Raw genomic sequence first — 19,182 nt, forward strand, 5'->3', positions numbered from 1 at the left:
TGAGTAAAGGAAGGCACTTAAGGCCATTTGCTAAGATGTGTATTTGCTAGTAGCACTATCACATATCGTAATGCTTGGCATCTGTGGATGGTTCTAGCACAGCCAAAGCACTGTCACACGTGTAGTCTCCTGGACCTAGCCCACAAGAAGCAAGCACAGCAGGGGCATTTACACCTTCGCAGGTGAGAACTGGTCAAAGGCAGATCCAGGGTGAGGCAAAGCAAAGGCTTCCATTGTGGGCTGACAGCCACTCTGCTGCGTTCCACAGACTGTGTCAGTCATTTCTTAGAGCAGAGCATGGATGGGGGAAGGCCTGGAGCCCACACGCCATGTCTACATGTCTGTGGAGCATCGACAGAGAGCACCGTATGCCCCTTGCTGGAGCCTTCCACGGATAGGGTGTGTGAGTCGGCCCTGACCAGCTGGACCGGAACCAGGGACAGTGGGTTCTGAGATCCTAGATTAAAGTGGGACTCCTGAGATACAGCCCATGTCAGCCATGCATCACATCGTCTCTGCCCAGTTTCCCACAGGCAGCGGAGACACGAGCAGCGCAGTCACTCTGGGGGACTCCATTCTTAGAAGCACATCAGCTCCAGCCTTGATGACCAGCTCATAGTTTCTGCACGTGCTGCTGCCAAGAGGTCCGAGCCACTATCCGTTTGGTGCCTGTCCACTCTCAGCGCCAATGTGCAGCTGAAGAGGCCGGAGGGCAAGAGCCCCGGACAGCTTCTTGAAGAAAATCTCTTCTGAAGGGCTGTTCTTATTTTCTCTCCCCCTGCCCCACCCCGCCCCGTTCCCTCCATATTCCCGCCCTCCACTCCTCTGTCCTAGAACGCTACACCAGTGGCTCTGAGGTAACCAGAGCTGCGGGGAAAGTGGAATTCACAGGACTCTATGGGCCACAGTCAAGTTTAATATTTAAGTCATTGTCCCCAGTGACATGGGGAACATTTAGGGTCCTTAGGTACTTGGGGGGTGAGCAAAAGGGAACAATAAAAAAAGACGGGGGTAGAAAGATGAAGTGGAGCTAAAGGGCGTTGTGGGGCGACTCGGCCAAAATGAAAGGCTTGCTTTCTAAGCTAAAAATAAAATCCAGGGAGTTGTAACACCCTGTTTATGCTTTAAAAGACCACCGGCCCTGACGATTCCACAGGAGACCCTGGAGGACAGCAAGAGGAGAAACTGAGACTTTAGAAGGACAGTGCTTATGGAACATGTTGACAGCCAGGTTAATGGTGGCTCGTGTAAGGGAGACAGGAAGTGGAGAGGTGGATGGTGTTGAAGGCAGACGGGACAGGACCTGAGGTGACCCGCTTGCCAGAGGGCGAGCCTCTGCTGGGCTCCGCTCAAGGCTGCCGCTCGATGACGGCTACATTTACTGAAATGGGGATGCAGTGGAGTGAAGGCTTCGGCCTTGAACACATGCTTAAGGCGAGCTCAGACAAACACGGTTCTATGAGCCTGGGGAGAGGGTGAGGCCTGGTGATGTGAACACGCATTGGGGGGCTGAGCCCGCAAAAAAAAAAAAAATCACAGCTTTTGGAACAAATTAGGTTACCAAAAAGAGGGTAAATAGAAAGAAATATTGAAATATTTATTCTGGATATTTCACCACAGAGCTGAGAAGCATGAATCAGGCAGAAGGGACAGTGACGAGGGATGCGAGGGACTGTGTACCGGGATGGGGTCGCATACGTGTGCAGCTAGGAGGCCCGGCATACTTCCACTCGTGAATCTGGTCTGTGAGGGCACAATACCATAAACTGGGTGGTGTTTACACACCTGAAATGTATTTACCACAGGCCCAGAGGCAGGGAAACCCAAGGTGATGGTATCAGCTGATTAAATGTATAGTGAGGGTTCACGTGCTGGTTCATATTACATGCTTAGTGTGTGTGTGTGTGTGTGTGTGTGTGTGTGTGTGTGTCTGTCTGTCTGTCTGTCTGTCTGTCTGTCACACCCCATGAATTCATGTGGATAACTTGTGTGAATCAGGTCTCTCTTTCCATCATGTGGGTGCTGGGAATCAAAGTCAGGTCCACCCTGGTGGCAAGCGCTTTAGCCACCGAGCATCTGGCTGGCTACTGTTAGGTGGAAGATGGTTGCTTCTGGCAAATCTCTTTTCCTCTGGACGCCGATCCCACCCCTTAGGGCTCCTACTTCCTCTTTGGTGGTTGGCCCTCAATATCAATTTTACTAAGAGATATTGAGCACTGGTGAAACACACCCGCGTGTCTGTAGGACGTTTCCACACAGGATTGTTATATGGGACGGTGACAGGCCAAGGGTGGGGGCATCTTCAGCGTTGTCGGACGCCTCCCAGCAGGTGGTCCAGATTTTTTAAAAAAGGGGTGGGTGGGTGGAGGGGCTGGAGAGATGGCTCAGAGGTTAGGGCACTGACTTCTCCTCTGGAGGGCCAGAGTTCAATTCCCAGCAACTACATGGTGGCGCACAACCATCTACAATGTGATCTGGTGCCCTCTTCTGGCCTACAGATGTATGTGCAGCCAGAGCACTGTATACATAATAATAAATAAATACATCTTTAAAAAAAAAAAAGAAGAAGAAGAAGTCTGAAGCAAAAGCTGAGCATGTGCGCTGCTGCGGTCCCTCCTTTCTGGGGACGTGCACTGCCTGCACGGCAGCCCCTGTTCTCCATGTGCACCAGCCTCCAGCATCTTCCACTTTTCAACACGAAGTTAATAGCCACAGCTCTCGAGAGGTCTCCTAGGCTTTCACTGCAGAGAGGACCTGCACCTGACTAGGACACATCCTCATTTCTAAAACTCTGAAGATGTTTGTTGGTCAAGCAGTGGAGGGGAGACTCGGGCATTCTCCACCCTGAAGCATGTGATAGTCAAAAGGCAGCACTATAGTATTTAATGGGCCATCTCCTTTTCCTAGCAGAGTGGCGACTAACGCCAACTCCTAATTAACATTTGAGGCAAATACATAAATGTTACTCTAAAAAACAGTTCAACTAATTCTTAATGACATGAGTAGGTTTTTTTTTCATATTAAAATGAACATGACCAAGTACCAGGGTCAATTCTTATTAATTCTAAATCAACAGGAAGTGTATATTTTGGATGAATAAAATGCGTAACACACTGTTGTTACATCGACCTGGCTCATATTACATTTATTGCCATAGACGTTATTCAATATGGGTAAGTACATTATTTTTAAAACTTAAGTAACTTAATAAAATAATTTATATGTGCACATCAAAAAATGAACCATAAATTACGCACGTGGGCAGTTTTAAATAGAGCCACTGATATGGCTGGTGCTCAGGATAAAGTGTATTGCGCTGTCCTGTGCTTCTGGGATAGCTCTTTCCAGCCTTGCATGATGACGTGTTTGATACTTCCTTCCTGCAAGCAACCTTCTCTTCCTGTCAGTGCGTCTCTATCCCAAAAGGCTAGATCTGTCTCACCTTGGAATCATCTGCATTTTTTTCTTCACTCTGGGTAAAGCTGGACCTTCGAGTCAGTTTCTGCCTGGAGGCTAGCGGAATTGCTAAAAGCAGCTGGAGTGTCTCAACTCTTCCTGCCCATCCTCCCTCTCACAGAAACACAACAGAGAAGATGGTTCTCCCTGGCCGCCACCCCTTTCAATTTAGCTGCGCTCAGTCACACAGACTTTTAGTACAATAACGCTGATTTTTTATATAATAGTCTTTTGTGAAAATTCACTCACGTTGGCTTTTTAAAAAATTAGCTTGTTTTTGACAAATAATTCACATTGTAAGTGAGACCCGCTGAAGTCAAATGCACTCCTTTCTCCCTTAGGCCCTCGGCTCTGAAGCAATTTCTAGACCTTTAAGGAGGCAGTCTCAAACACTGATACCAGGGAGAAAAGATTGCACAATCCATATTCATAGGCTCAACTCCCTGGGGCTTTGAATCCGTGGCTCTCCTCGCAGTAGCTGCCACACCCTTTTCGGGCTTGGGAGAGACAGGAGATGGAGCAACCGGGCCATTTCCTGGTGCTGTGCTGCTTGTGACATCATCCCGACATGGCTGCTGTCTGCTCCCAGCTGCAGCACACTGTACAGAGCCAGCCTGGCTAATGACCTAGTTCGAGTTCAACTCATTAGCTGCGTGATAGCGGGGGCCCATTCGTCTCCTCATCCCGAAGACGATGCTGCTAGCTAAGCTGCACGGAGCATCTGCTACACTGCCGACCTTCTTTTAGTACCACAGCCCAAACTCTCAGAAAAATTCCCACACGAAGATGGTTTAAACACAGTTCACCGATAAGGAGGAACTAGTGTACACTTCCCCGATATTGATTAGAGGCTGCCCTTGTCTCATTTCTACACATCTTTCCATTTGAGTTAAGAGAGACATGCAGCTCATTTTCCATCACCCATTGAGTTTCAGGGTTACCCTCCCTGATCGGAGCCACGGTGACAGAGTATGGGGGGGAGGCCATCTTTGGCCATCACAGTGCTGTCCACACAGTGCCATGGCACTGCAGTCACCCAGCCCATCCTTAGAAAAGTACACTCACCACAGGATGGAGCGGTGTTCCCGGAAACATAAACTGCATCTGCTGGGCGAGCATGGCTGCTGCGGTTTTTTGCTGGATCAAATTGTTCCTCCCATTAATTTCTAGCTGGGTTTTTAAGTGTGTTGGAGGATGAAGATACTTGCAGTTCTCTCTGGAACAGCGGCCCTGCAAAACCAACAGCCTGGGGTTAGCACTGGGAGTCAGCGGGTCCAGTGCCAGCAATGTCATAGTCACTGCTTTCATTCCGCTGTGTGTGCGTGTGCGCGTGTGTGTGTCTGTGTGTGCGCATGTGTGTGCACATGTGTGTGTGTGTGTCTGTGTGTGCGCATGTGTGTGTGCGTGTGTGTGCACTCCTGTGTATGTGTATGTATATGTGTGTTCATGTGTATATGTATGTGTGTGGATGTGTGCACTTGGGTGTGCGTGTCTGTGTGCATATATGTGTGTTACAGGAAATGAATCAAATATTGCAGGATTATCTAAAGTCCTTGCCTTTCCCTCCCCGCTCCCTCTGTCTTCCCCTCCCTTCCTCCCTTCCTTCTTTCTCTATGTTAAACCTAGATAACTCATTTCAAAGAGATGACAGCTGAGGGCAAGGAGAGGGGCATGCTTATCTCGACCCGTGAGTCTTTGAACTTACTGCACACTGCTTTGCACATGCTAGAGTGATGTGAACATGTGAGTAGTTGGCTGCCACATGTGTGCCATGAAGATGTGAGTAAGAGTGTTAAGTGTGGGGCTGGAGAGGTGGCTCAGAGGTTAAGAGCACTGTCTGTTCTTCCAGAGGTCCTGAGTTCAGTTCCCAGCAACCACATGGTGGATCACACTCATCTATAATGAGACATGACGCCCTCTTCTGGCCTGCAGGTGTACATGCAGGCAGAGCACTGTATACATAATAATAAATAAATACATCTTTAAAAAAAAAAAAAGGGTGTTAAGTGTGTATCCCAGACAGACTAAAGATATCAGTTTGAACTGTTGATGGTGAGGCAACAGGGACAGGGCTCCTGGGACTGCTTGTGCTGTCACCCAGGTGATTCCCTGGGGTGAGCTGGGGCGAGAGTCTGCAAGTCTGATTTGTAAACAAGGGTGCCCTCCTGTTCCTCGCCCTTCCCCATGGCAGGAGACTCCGACTTAGTATCATAAAGTGACAGAGTGAGGGGCACTCATGGCCATGCTATCATCGGGACACGGAAGCTGGTAACAATGAGAAAAACCATGAGGTGACGGGTGGGTATCCAAGCAGCCCTGAAAAGCGATTGCATATGGAATTGCAAAATTCCACAGTTAGCAAAGCTACCAGTCATATGAGAATTAAACTTGTGTGTGTGTGTGAGTTACGCAACTTCCAGAGAAAGAAGAGCAAGCTGTGTCAGTCAGTTGGGTATCACCATCCCCTGCAGAATTAGTTTACTCGCAACCAGGCAAGGAGAGTATGGGTTTGTTTATCACATTAAAAAATAAAAATTAAAGCAACTTTGGTGGAGCTGGAGGAATGAATTCCTCTATAGGCATTCTGATATATAACATCTGGAGTCCTCTCTCTGTTCTCTAATTCCAGCTGCACTTTTGGCATCTCTAGCCTCCCCTCTGGTGAGGGTTTCCCCTTGAAGCCACGGTGATGGGCAGAGCTGAGTCCCAGGCTCCGTCCTGGTGGTCTGTGCCATCAACCCATGCCACCCTGAAGCTCAACAGCATGACAAATTGCCTCACTGGCTTGGGTATCTCATGAATCCTTAGCAAAAGCAATACCAGCTTCTTAGCCGCAAGCTCTTGCAGATTTCCTATTCAGCTTCCTGTGTGCAAACAGACATCGTAAGGCAATGCCAACGGTCAGGACATCGGGGAATCGCACTGCCACAGAACTCCAGGCTCTGCTCAATGCTCTGTGACTTCCCAGGGCCCCATCATGCCTATGAATTTATTTCAGCCATCTTTTACTTTACATCTCTTTTCTTTTCTCTCTTGACAATCCCCTAGTCTCCTGGTTTGTTAAAGTTTAATCTCCGGGAGAGCGGGCGTTCAGATGGTCCAGCAAGCAGCCCATCAGACAGCCAGCGCCTTCACATCTGATGTCATCTGCCCGGGGAGGCAGTGACGGGATCCGAAACACAGACACCTCCCATCAGCTTGGGCACAGAGGGATTAAAACGAAGGGCATTTCTGGTATAAAAACTAAAGGCACCTCTGCCGCTCTCAGCCCCAGCTCCTCAGCCATATACACTGCACTTGGCATGTGACACCCAAGGAACTGTTCGGACGATGCACTCGTGGGTCTGTGTGCACATGCGCAGGGGCTTGGAGAAGCAGGATTCTAAGGGGGCGGGGCAGGGGATGAAGTCAGCAAGTCCACATGCATCAAGATGAGAGATTGTTCGGCGTATAATTATCAATTGGATCACTAATCTTCTCATTTAATGTTTTGTTGTGACTCATACAGGTTTCAACTGGCTGGAAATACAGGTTTCTGCTAACACTGCTGCCCTTTCTTACAACCGGAACCTTGGGGAACTCTATTAACCATTTTTTTTTTCTGGTGACGGAACATGGTTTGTAATAGAACCTTCCTTTTCACGAGAATTACTCCAATTTCCTACTGTCCTCACTTACACACCCAGAGTATAGAATATTATTGATCATAAATGCGCCAGGCAATTTATAAGTGGTTATCTCATTTTCTCTGGACAACAGCAGCGACGGTTCCCCACTTCACGGAATAGCAAGCAGGACCCGAAGAGTAAGGGAACACTTCCGGGTCATCTCTCTGCTGAGGAGTGGGGCTGGACTGCAAATCCACGGCTTGCTCCACTCAGTCCTACCACTTCAGTGAGATAAAAACGTAACGCTGTCCTTCACAAAACAACACGAAGCAGGGCAAAAGTTAAGTACAGCGCTTTCCACGTGTGTGACGCTCTGGGGCCGAGAGACAGGTACTTGCCGGGTCTATGCTTGGTGGAGTGTGCCAAAGAGTAGTGAACATGCATGTTCTAGGCTCAGAGCTTAGCTCTGCCTTTTTCTACATGTATGAGGTGGAGCGACTGATTATTTTCTTCATTTATACTCTGAAAGTAATGCCTGTGCCCTCCTCTTAGCACTGTTATGCAGCCAAGTAAATTAAGACATGGATAACGTTCCCAGAGCTGTCTGGTGTACAGGAAGTTCTGAGAATTAAAATAAGTATGAAAGAAAAGCAATTGTAATATGGTACTGTTTAGAGTTAAGTGTAAGACCGCAGATCACTACTCTCTGAGTAGCTCTTTGCTTCTCCTGTGGATAAGCTTTCAGATTGACTAACTAATGATATTACTCAAATATTGTGTTTGAGCATCTTTTCAGTTCTATGGAGTAGGGTTTGTTTTGGTTTGGTGTTTTTGTTTGTTTGTTTGTTTTTGTTTTTGTTTTTGCAACTGTCCCTATATAAACAAACAGCTTTGAACCCTCGCTCAGGCTGGCATTGGGTATTTTAAGGAATGTTGTCTGTGGCTATCTGAGGCATTCTAACTCAAGCACTGCAAGACTCCAGGCGACAGGATTTTAGTAAGGGACCCTATAGGATTCCCAAACCTTAACAGAAAAGCTGCTGTCAAAATACAATGAGCTATTTGACACAGTAAACAATTTGTAGAAAAATTCTTGTGAAGGCCCAAGATTTCTCGGGACATGCATCTTTGTACACAAAGCTGCCGCTCCTCAAAGCAGGTTGTCCCTAAGTGACTGAGAGGGGCACTGTGGAGACGGCAAAGCATCTCCACAGACCACCGTGGAAAAAAAAAATAACAAGGTGTCAAAGACAGCGTCTCCTGAGGTTAGCCCAAGAGATGAAAACAAAAATGTAGAAAATTTCCCTGTGGCTGCTAGGCCTTGCTTCTCATTTTCCTTATCTTCTGTGCTTCCTGGTGACGTTTCTCAGGGCCTGCAGGAAGCAAGGCCTAGCCCTGGGACAGCTGAGCGAGACGCAGCTGGAGGCCGATGCTGAGGACTCACGGCTCACATAAGCTTTGCTCACCTCCTATGAGGGGACCTGCCAGGGGCACGGACGGCTGTCAGCGTCAGGCCAAGTCTCGGATCCACTCCACAGACGTTTCCTACTAAATATTATGCTCAATGCTTGTCAGACGTGAGCACAAACAAGACACACTGTCTTCCTTCACGACGCCCATGGGCTGGTGGTAAAGGTGATGCTTGCTGACCAAAGTCTGAGCAATTACAAGTTATGAGATGTGCCCTAGAGATGCTGAGATGCTGAGCAACAGTTGTAGGAGAGGACCAGAAATCACAAGTGTTATCCAAACTGAGAGCTGCAAGATGCACAGGAATCCAGCAAGGGATGGATGGTGGCCGATGCCTGTGTGTTTAATGTGTTGTACATGTATGTTGAATGGCCGGTGCACGTGATATGTGGTTACACACGTTGTGCTTGGCATGCTCACATGTACCGAGCATGTTTGTGGCGTGTTGCTGCTTGTAGTGGGGGAGGAACAAAATTTAAGAACACCAGAGGAAGAGAATATGCCATGGGAAGGGATGTCCCATCTGGGGACACACATGTGCTTTCCCAGGCTGGAGCCCCCAGTGAGCGTGAGGAGGAGTTGGGGAGGTGAGAAAAGACGAAGCAGGAAGAAGTGGGTAGAAAGCAAATCACAAGAGCAATGCGACTGCAGTCAAGGGACTTGGTCCTCGATGCCTTTAAAAGGTTTAGGCAGGAGATCAACACATCTCAGTTGTGCATTACATACTGTACGTTTAAGTGCGGACCCTGATCATTCGATTTTTACATTCCTAATTCTATTGTTGCTGGTGTGACTTGTTCGAAAGGCCTACCAGGATTGTGATTGGATTTGTGTGGTTTGTTTTACTTCCTTAAGCAAGATCTGTCCCAGGAAGATTTAGATTAGGGGCGGTGGTTAGAAAGAAGTTTGAATTTCAAGCAGAATTGAATTTATTAGTCAGTCTGCAACAGGATGGAGCAAGATCCTGAGTACGTAATGTGTCTTTGGCAGAAGAACAGACGTGAGCTATCAGCATTGCATGGTCTTTGAGTTATATGGCCAGGGATGCAAAGAATTGTAGCCTAGGCAAAGAAAAGACTCCAGCATCGGTTGGAGTAAGAAAGAAAGTGTAACAGAGAAGTGGGGTTTTTAAAACTGTCTTTTTTCTTTTTTAACAAGTAACTTTCAGAGTATGGGAGCAGGATATCAGCTAGGGAGCAGAGGACCTGCCCTCTGCCTGCAGGAGCTGACAGACAGGATCCCACTTCTCTCCCTGAGTTAGTGGATTTACAACTTGAACACAGACCCCTAAGAGAACCAACAAGTTGATGAGCAATAACTGTAATTGTGTGTTTGCCTCAGCCTCGGTGGGTCCTGGATTCTGAAAAGGTCCTCTGGGGAGCTGCTGAGGACCAGCTCCCAAATTACTCTTTTGATCTCCGCCCCCTCCCAGCCTTGTCCACGTGGTCAGGCCACAAGAAGCAGAGCCATGCACGGGCAGGCAATGCAGACTGCAGCTACCAGGGCAGGTGACATGTGTCTTCAAAGTGGCAGTCTTCCCGGTGGGGGACACTTTCGTCCTAGAGCCCACTGCTGCCATGAGAGTGGTTCCTGGGCCCCACTGACCGGCGTAGAATGGTCACCTCAGAGCCTCTCAGATTCCTGACATTCCACGGGCTCCACTTCCTGAAACCTGCACTCAGGAAGTCCGCCCTAGCCCTTGGCTACATTCCCTCTGTGGCCTGGAGAAGTAGTTTAAACTAAGGATTAAGAAGCTTACCAGGAACCAGACTACCAGGTTTCACAAACCCTCTCTACTCTTGTTGCTGGGGGGAACGTAGGAAGTGTGACCTATGGCCGCCATTTGTCCCATCTGCAAACAGAGACACTACCTGTCACTAAACTTCATGGCTTCTCAATAAAAACCCAGCGTCGGGTAGTTGGAATGGTGCCTGGCACACAGTAAGCCGCATCTAGGCTTTACTCTCATAATTACCATCTTCACCACTATTAACCCCTTCTTTACTCAACGGGTAATGATACTATTTTAAAAAGCCGCTCTACTGCGTGTAGTTTTCTCTGCAGCTGTGTTTCTGTCTGGGCTGTGCACCAAGCTCTTTAACCCCTTTGTTACTCCTGTTCTCACACTCGGTGCCAACTTTGGATATTTATCTTTTCAAAGAGCCTTAGGTCTGTCTCTCTTTAATATGTGTCTCCTCTGCTGACACTTGCCAGGGCTGGTCCACACAGCATGACTCACCCAGAGTTAAAGCAGTCAGTGTTGTAGTCGGAAAGTCCTGGGTGTAACTCCCTCCCCGGATGGCTGTGGGAACTTTTACTAGTGCCTTATAAAAGCCTATGTCTTAGCATTCTCATCTGTGAAATGAGGGCGATTCTACTCTCCTATGTTAATGCCTTCTAACAGTTGCTAGGGCCTGAGGGACAGCAGAAGCTGACCCAAAAATATACATAAAAGGCCAAGTATGGTTTTTCTAATTCTCTGTTCTTGAATCCTCCCCACCTGGTAAGGACAAGAAGCCACATAAACCAAGGTGGCTTTGGGGACGGCTGCTGGCCAAGATCCATAAAGGTTCTGAGAATTATGAAAAGTTGGTATAGTCGGTTGTGAGGGATATTGGCAGCGAAGGACTGAGTCCAAATTAATTAGGACTAGGAGGATTTATTAGGTGCCAACTGTATACATGGCTTGGAAATGAAAACCCTCATCTGACAGACCACCGTCTCCATCCTTGTACCGGATGTAGCTCAGCAGATATTTTCAAAGAGGCTCAGCTGTCTGGGCCAGATATCCGCAGCCTCGATTTCCCTGTAGTTTCAAAACCTGTGATGCGGAGGTAGTGTGGGGTGGGATGCTGCCCGTGAGTACACGTTTACAGCTTTGTTGTTCTTAGGGGTCGGAGTCAGGAGTCAGATAAGCCAGGCTGAGCTGAGCATTCGGTTCGAACTCCCAAGTGTGGGGATGGGACGGCTACTTGCACCAGACTTCACTGATAACAGTAACTACGGGCCTGAAACAGCTCTGCTCAGGGCAAGCGACCCATTAGGCTTTGAGCTTTCTTTTGAATTTAAATAAACTAATCGAGCCGCATGAGTTCTTGCATTATTAGCACCAACCACAAGATACAGCAGATAAAACATAAGAACACAGGGTTTTGGGATGAGGAGGAGGCTGGAGGCTTGGGAGCGAAGTGACAACCAGAGCAGCTGCTCGTGTTGCTGGCACTGCGCACAGATCTAAAATGGGCCTTTTCTGCTTATTACTTGGTTCAACCTATAATGCAATTCATCTTTTGTAGACTTTATATGCAACGATTTCCTGGTAAATAACAAAACCGTTACACTTATTAAAGGTATTAAACTGGGATCTTCGCAGCTGCCTCTCTTCTGGGACATGTGCCTTCCCTGCCGTGTCACTTCTCTGGTGTGGAAGCAACATGCAGGAAGCTCTGAGGAAGATTTGCAGAGGAGGCTGATGTGTAAAGGGAGAAGCCACAGATGCTAGCAGGTAGCCTTTAGTGACTCTAGCTGTGCCCGACCATTGACAGCACAGTTGGAGTTCAGCAGAGCAGAAGGCTGGGGACACAGGGGGCTGTGCACCTTGCTGTCTTTTCCTCCCAGAAAGCCTACAGGTGTCATTCTGCCACCCAGGGTGCTCGCTCTGCCCCACAGGGCTGGAGCCCTACTCTGGAAGGAACTGAGTGTCATTGCTACTGCTCTCTACATCCACGTCATGGGCAGATGTCCTGACTAGAGGGTGGGCAATGGAGGCTCTCTGTCACAGGTCTGCAGGCTGACCGCCAAGGAACTGCCCGCTCTGGTGGAAGCTAGTGGTACTGGTGCGTTCCTTTAATTTTGTGACAAATTTAAATAAATAAAACCTTAAAATAATAAACGGAGAACAAAGGTAAAAGAGTCAACCACTCGGCATTCAGCATCTCAAAGCCTATGTAAGCATCGTTTCTGGAAATGAGTTTTGGTTGCTTGGCAGCACTGGTTTCCCACACTACCGTGCCACGTGGTGGAGAGTGTTCACTGTTGTCTTGATGCTGAGCTTTCTCCTCCTCCTCTTCCTCCTCCTCCTTTTATATGCTAGAACTGAAAACCTGGCAGTAAGAAGAAATCAGTGAAACCAAAAATAACCCCCAAGGTCTCCAGAGATTCAGGGAGACAAATTTCGGGGCAGCAAAGGCCTCCTTTGAAAAAATTTCTGCTTCTATTCTCCCGTTCCCCCCCCCCCCAATTAAAATGTGTCTTCTGAGTCACAAGGAGGTGTTTGTTAGTGTGGACCATGATACATACCAACCTAGCAAGAAACCTGCAAATGTGTGCAGTGCCGAGGGCGAAGAACTGACGCCATGAAATAGTCACAGCCTGGCTCTAGGGTTCTTCCTTTGGGGGAGGGGAGGCACTTTTGTTACCTCATCGTAGAGCCCACATGTGCAGGTACTCACACTCACTGTCACATGGTGGCATGCACTGTATGTTACAAACGGCCTTCCTTCCTCTTTTCCACAAGTATGTGCCACACTCTATGGTAGGAAATGATAATTAAGATTCAGAGTGGTACAAAGCACACACTTGTAATCCCAGTGCTGGGGGCATGGAGACAGACGTGGGGACCCTTGAGACCCCATGGCTAGCCGACCTAGGCTGCTTACCTGTTCCTGACCAATAAGATAGGCTATATCAAAGTTGATGCTGTCCTCTGGATTCCACATGTTCACGTACTCATGAACACACAGAAGCATTCACTGACACACGAGCACACACACACACACACACACACACACACACACACACATGCAAAAAGTTCAGAGAGGTGAATGCCATTGTGGGTTCTAGGTGCCATGTGAACACACTGCCAGGAGCTTGCCTGCCAGCCTTAGCAGAAAGGGGTGGGCACTGATGTTACATTCTAAATCAGATTGTCTAGTTGAGAGCACAGGGTCCTGACAGAGAGTAGGACATGGCTATTCGGAGAATAAACGCTTGGCTAACGCTGCCTGCCATGTCTATCACCAGTCATTACCCACCCCAGAGGCTGCTCAGTCTCCAAGAATGTGTTGACTATACAGAGGCACACAATCTTACCCACACTACCTGCTAACGGAACCGCTGTCTGGTGAGTCTCCTGCCCACTTCGGTTCCTGGAGCTCAGACCCAGATAGACAGGCGGCCTTTAAGGCTGACATTTAGCGAGTATGCAGTCGTGTGTCTGTGCCATCTTTTAAAACACAGGGAATACTGTTCTAGACAGAAAATAGCCACTTTCCCAAGCCTGGTGGCAAATATCTTTGCCATTTTTTTCTGACCACTCCTCTGCCACCCCCCAAAATTTGAAACCGGACAGTGCAGGATCTCAGCCATGAAAAGTTAAACTCAACCTAGCAGGAAGCCTGAAGCCCAGTAGGCAGGCACTTAAGGTAAACAGGTCTGAATCTTGCACCTGGTGATGAACACATTTGTGACAAAGTGACTGGGCATGGCTGCTCCTTGTACTAGAGGTGGGTCCATTTTCAGGGAGGGGGGGGGAGGGGGCTGGGTGTCATACGGATGGTGCTCCGGGAAATGGGTGGGCTGAAGAGAGAGTAGGGAGATGCGAGGAGAAGGAAGAAATATGGGAAAATAAGAAAGCAGGGGGACTTTCCAACAGTGCTCTCTTGCTGAGTCACAGAAGCAAAGGACACTCTTCTCAGGTGGCCTCTGCCCTATTCCGTGGCCAGGGAATGACCTACAGGACCAACTGAAGTGGACGGAGCCTGCACTTTGTTCAGAAAAGCCAGGCTGGGTAGGTGCAGGACAGGGCTTGCACCATAGCACATGGGGGGGCACTGGCTGGAGAAGAAGGTGCAGCAGTTTTGGGGAGGGGGAGGGGTGAGGGTGGGGGCTAGCGGTGAGGGTGGGGGCTAGCGGTGAGGGTGGGGGCTAGCGGTGAGGGTGGGGGCTAGCGGTGTGTCCATCCCTTTTATCCCCCCCCCCCACCGCCACCACAGATAGTTTCAGAGCATCTGTTTTATGCCAGAAGCAGGAGTGGAGCTGCACACGGGACATGACGCTGTGGCCTTGTCCTTGACAAAAATAGCAGAGTTATGTAATACTGCACCTATCATGTAGCAGGCAGCTTCCAGGCAGCTTCTCCAAGAGTGCTCCTGTTTAATCTTTACTACAAGCTCTTAAAAGAGGTACTGTTAACAGCCCTGTTTTATGGGATGGGAGAGAGGCATGGGGGTGGGGTGGGGTGGGCGTTGGGGTAACAGCTTCCCAAGGCCATGCATACAGCTCACAAGCGGCAGACCTGGGCCGCCATCCAGGCAGACTGACTGGCCTCCGACCCATGCTGTCTGCCCTCTGCAGGAGAGCCATTTTTAAGAGACTCACACCCACACCGGAGCACTCACATCACACCTTACAAAGCAGTCTTCACAGAGGGCGCCTCACTGCTGCTGCACAACACTCCTGTAATCTGTTACCCAAAATTCAGGGCAAGGAAGGAAGAGACGCAGAGAGAGACTTACAGGCACTTGCCAAGGTCGTGTCAAAGTTAAACAAGGGCACGTTTTGGTTCAGCATTGCTAAAACACGAACCCTCTCTGCCGCCTCTTCGGGACAGTGGGAGAAACTCTCAAGTGACAGATTTTTGGCTCAACGTTTGAAAGATTAATTTAAGAAGACAAGGATTATGGTCTGGCATGATTTAAACTTTTGGGTGGGCATACTATTGGGTGGTCAGCGTTCTGCACGGAACTGTGTTTCCAAGGAAAAGATATACTAAAGCCCTAATGCCTAGGACCTCTGAGAGTGAGCGTGACCTGGACTAGAGCCTTCTCAGATGCGACTAAGGTGAGCCTGAGCCAGCGTGACCGGGGATCTAGTTTTTTTTTTTTTTACTTTCCTTTTTTTTTTTTTTTAAGTAGTAAGAATTATCTTTGCATATACTGGGCAAGTCAAGCATCCTGCCATCAAGCTGTGCCCTCCTGGACCTCACTTGACTCTTATAAAAACAAACAAGGTACATGAAGAAAGAACTCGCTAAGCTGTCTGTATGCCCTCACAAGCATTCAATTTGTGATCCTCCTGCCTCAGCTTCCAGAGTGGCTGACAGTACAGAGCCAGGCCGTCAGCGCCAGCTTCTTGTCAAATAAGGGAAATGTGTACAAGGAGAGTGTGATGAGGCACAAAAAGAAGATGGCAACTCTAAGCTGAGGGACAGCCAAGGTCAGCAGGTCGATGAGAGAGGCAGGACAGTGATTCTTCCTGTCCGCTCTGCTGACCCTGACTGTGGCCGTCCGGAACAGCGACAGCCTAGACTCCCACTGCTCTCAGTCACCCTGTGCCCAGGATCTGTTACAGCAGTGTGAGAAGCTAACAGCTTTAATGTGTATTTTTCCTGGGAATGGGGACTACAGCACCATACTGCAGTGTTTGCCTCTGTAGACGAACTAATTTCTTTAATTAACTTGGGAGACAAGATCACCTTGCTTGTTTAGAAATGAAAGGCCACTGTTTGTAAATCTTTATCAAGTACAGTGATTTTCTACCAATGAAACCAGTCAGTCTAGATGCTACCCAATTTTTCATATGGAAAAATCTAATAGGAGAGATTTATTTTAGTAACAGACAAAAATGTTTCACTGAGGATCTCATTAGTAATTCAGGAAGGCCTACGGAGCCTCTGAAGATCTGTTCTCCAAGAGAAATGTTGGGATAATTTTTAAATTCTGATTACAGAGAGTGACTTGATAAAAATGGTCCTTAATATTAAAATTGCCTGGGGGGAGGGGACTATGCAGCGAGAAAGAAGGGAAGGCGAAGAGACGTTGTTTGGGCAGCAAGCATTCTGCAGTCGCTTTGCGCAGGGTGCCACAGTCTCACACATGAGGCGAGGCCACCTACCAGGGCGGTTTGAAGCAGAGAGTGAGTTGGTACGGAGAGAGAGAAGGGAAGACTTTCTGCTGTTTAATGCACAGTCACTAACGCGTTAATGTCTCCTTGTCCTGACTGACCTAAGGTAGGTCCAAGTTCCCCAGGCAGCATGAGCCGGAAGTGACCCTGAATCTCCGCCTTGGCTGCTGCCCCCTTGGTATCCCAGTTTTGAGAAGCACGGGGCTATTTTCTTCTCAGCCTCAACGTTTTGCCTCGCATCAGGCACTGGATAGCGAAGATCTCATGCCGAACACGCCACAGGGCTGCTTTTGTCCTCGCTGTCAGGTGTGGGGAGCTTGCACACCGCAGATAGCCCTGATCATACGCAGGTTTTTTCTTTCTCAAGGCCCATCTAGACGGCTCTTGCTGTGGCCCGTCTGGACACAGGTAACCGGGCTCCCCAGCAGCAGCTGAACGGAACTAAGTCCGGATGGAAGTCAAACTCCGAGCAACACATCACTTCCTCACATCAATTTTCCTAGCAAACTCTAACTGTGACCCATCCACCATTACCAGTTGGATATTTGATTGAGAGCAGTCCAGAAATTGCCTGTCAAACTGATTTATTTGTAAATGAACTGATCCATTATTAAAAAATAATACTTTTGAAAAAGAGCATTATGTATACATACATATATATATATGTTTGTGTGTGTGTGTGTGTGTGTGTGTGTGTGTGTGTGTGGTGATAACACTTGGAGACATTTGTTGACTAATATGCAGTTTTGTTATTAGTTATTAAATGATTCTTTTCAGCTACACACTAGGTATTATGCCAAGTGCTTTGCTTAGTGGTGAGAGCTGGAGACACCTCCACTCGACAGATGGCAGAACAAGGCCCTGCACAGACTACGGCTCACACCCTTGTGAACACACACAGCAAGAGGCAGAGCCAAGGTGTGAACATGGCGCAGTGACCCTGAAGGCCCTCTTGGCTACTGCCCTTCCACATGTTCACGTAATTATCAGAAATTACGTCGATCGAAACCTTGCGCCAAGCAGAGTGGTAAGTGCTCACAGAAACGACCTTACTAAGGCCCCCGATTCACCTGTGTCGTGGGGTTTGTTTTCATCTTTAGTTTCAAGTATGGGAGCCGAGACGCATGGAGGCCAACTGGCCCAAGGTCACACACTGTAGGGGGAAGGTCCCAGGCCTGATCCCACTCACTTGTCTAGTCCAAGGACCAGCTGTGAATACATATATCACTGGCTCCTGCCTTGAGTCTGGAACCATGCTAGGCCTGAGGGCAGGCAAGGATGAAAAGCAAGATGGCCTCACCCATGAGGAACAGTAGACACATAGACCTGTAGTCTATAGACATGGGGACAGAGAGAAAAGACACTGCAGTGATAAGTTACGCGTGAGCCTAGTGCATTAGCCAGAGGGGCCCCATGTAATGGCCCATAAATCATCCATCTTTACAAACTCAATTAAAGTGATGGAGTACATCTTATACATCTGGTTAGATTTTAATACATCAAACTAATCATCAGAGAGGATGACCCTAACAGGCTGCTCTGGTCTCTTTTTTATTTGCTGGAGCTGAAGGTTCTAGTAAACAGGCTCTGGGCTGCCCCCACTAAGGGGCAGACCTGAGCCCCCAGGTTTCAGGCATACAGACCTGGAGCAACTGCCTAAAACACTGTAGTTATTCTTCTACTTGTTCCATTTATACACCCATCAGTGTTTTTGTTTACTAACACCTAGGAGGAGGGTGTCTCTATGAACGCAGGTGATAGTCTCCTTTCCTTTTTCCCATTTGGAAGCTGTCTGCCAAAGTCTAGCTCAGCTGACCTTCCTCCACCTGACTGACTCCCCAACCAATCCCTGGAGTTCTGGGGGAAACAACTTGTCCTTCTGTGCACTTCTCAAACAACCGGCATGTCTGGGTGGCACCTGACCCCAGATGCCCGCCCTTACCATGCCGGGCTCCATCTTGGCTACACCCTCTAAGCTCTTTGCAAGCAGCCACGCACTTGAGCCTCCGTAAGCAGCCAACAGCGAGGAACGGCAGGCCCCCAGGAGAGCAAGGCTGAGTCTGCACTTGAGATACAGATGAGCTTTTGAAAGATAGACTTCCCAAGGCAAGAGCCTCGCAAACTCTGGGGTATGAATGAGGCCTATGGGTGAACAAACAGGCCTTGCGCAGATGTGGGCGCTGTTTCTCTGCATTTGGAGGTCTTTGTGTTATGTATATAGTGATCTGTCCCCGACCAAAGCAAAGATACTAGTGCCAAAAGTTTTATTTTTCTTTTTTAGACATAGATTCAATGTACTCCCTAAAGTACAACTGCCAACAAGGAAAGAGGTTCCCACTTGGATAGTAATGCAGTCGTCTGCACGTTAATTCAGGTGTTTTTAAGCAGGAGCATGGATCTCGCGTCCACAAAGGCTTTCTCTACGCACTCTGTTTTACGTAGGCTGCTTCTGTTTCTTACAACAGCCTTGGGATCCTGAGTCCTCATCGCCGCTCTTGCTTCTGCAGGGAGCTAAGGCTGGGGAGGAACTGGCCTAAGGCGGATAGCTTGCCCTGGTTCCAGAGCTGCGGGTGGTACCATAAAGACTCAGATGGGCTTCTCTACAAGGCCAAGGGCAAAAACTTCCTCACACCCCTGCCCCCCCCCCACCCGCCCTCCTCCCCAGACAATAGAGCTCGAACCCTGGTGTTCACGAAGCGATTAGCTCAGTGAAGGAAACTGTGACAGGAAGATGACTGCAACAGGA

At 48.5% G+C, this 19,182-nt stretch overlaps 1 protein-coding gene and 1 long non-coding RNA gene across 10 annotated transcripts in view; one reads left to right on the plus strand and one right to left on the minus strand.

Moving 5' to 3' along the window:
- The window catches only part of MBNL2 (muscleblind like splicing regulator 2), a 158,321-nt gene that overhangs the window by 53,129 nt on the left and 86,010 nt on the right, over window positions 1-19,182 (minus strand). For all 9 annotated transcript variants that reach the window (XM_084767666.1, XM_084767659.1, XM_084767667.1 and 6 more), the window contains one exon: window positions 4,522-4,686. In XM_084767666.1, coding sequence (XP_084623792.1) covers window positions 4,522-4,575 — 54 coding nt within the window. In that variant the 5' untranslated portion in view covers window positions 4,576-4,686. The remainder of the gene's footprint in view (window positions 1-4,521; window positions 4,687-19,182) is intronic.
- Window positions 14,528-17,072, plus strand: LOC311589361. Its single transcript, XR_014776520.1, has 2 exons — window positions 14,528-14,716; window positions 16,804-17,072. It is a non-coding gene; the product is annotated as an uncharacterized lncRNA (long non-coding RNA).

The sequence above is a fragment of the Acomys minous genome, assembly GCF_964271855.1.
Source record: "Acomys minous genome assembly, chromosome: 18".
NCBI classification, from domain to species: domain Eukaryota; kingdom Metazoa; phylum Chordata; class Mammalia; order Rodentia; family Muridae; genus Acomys; species Acomys minous.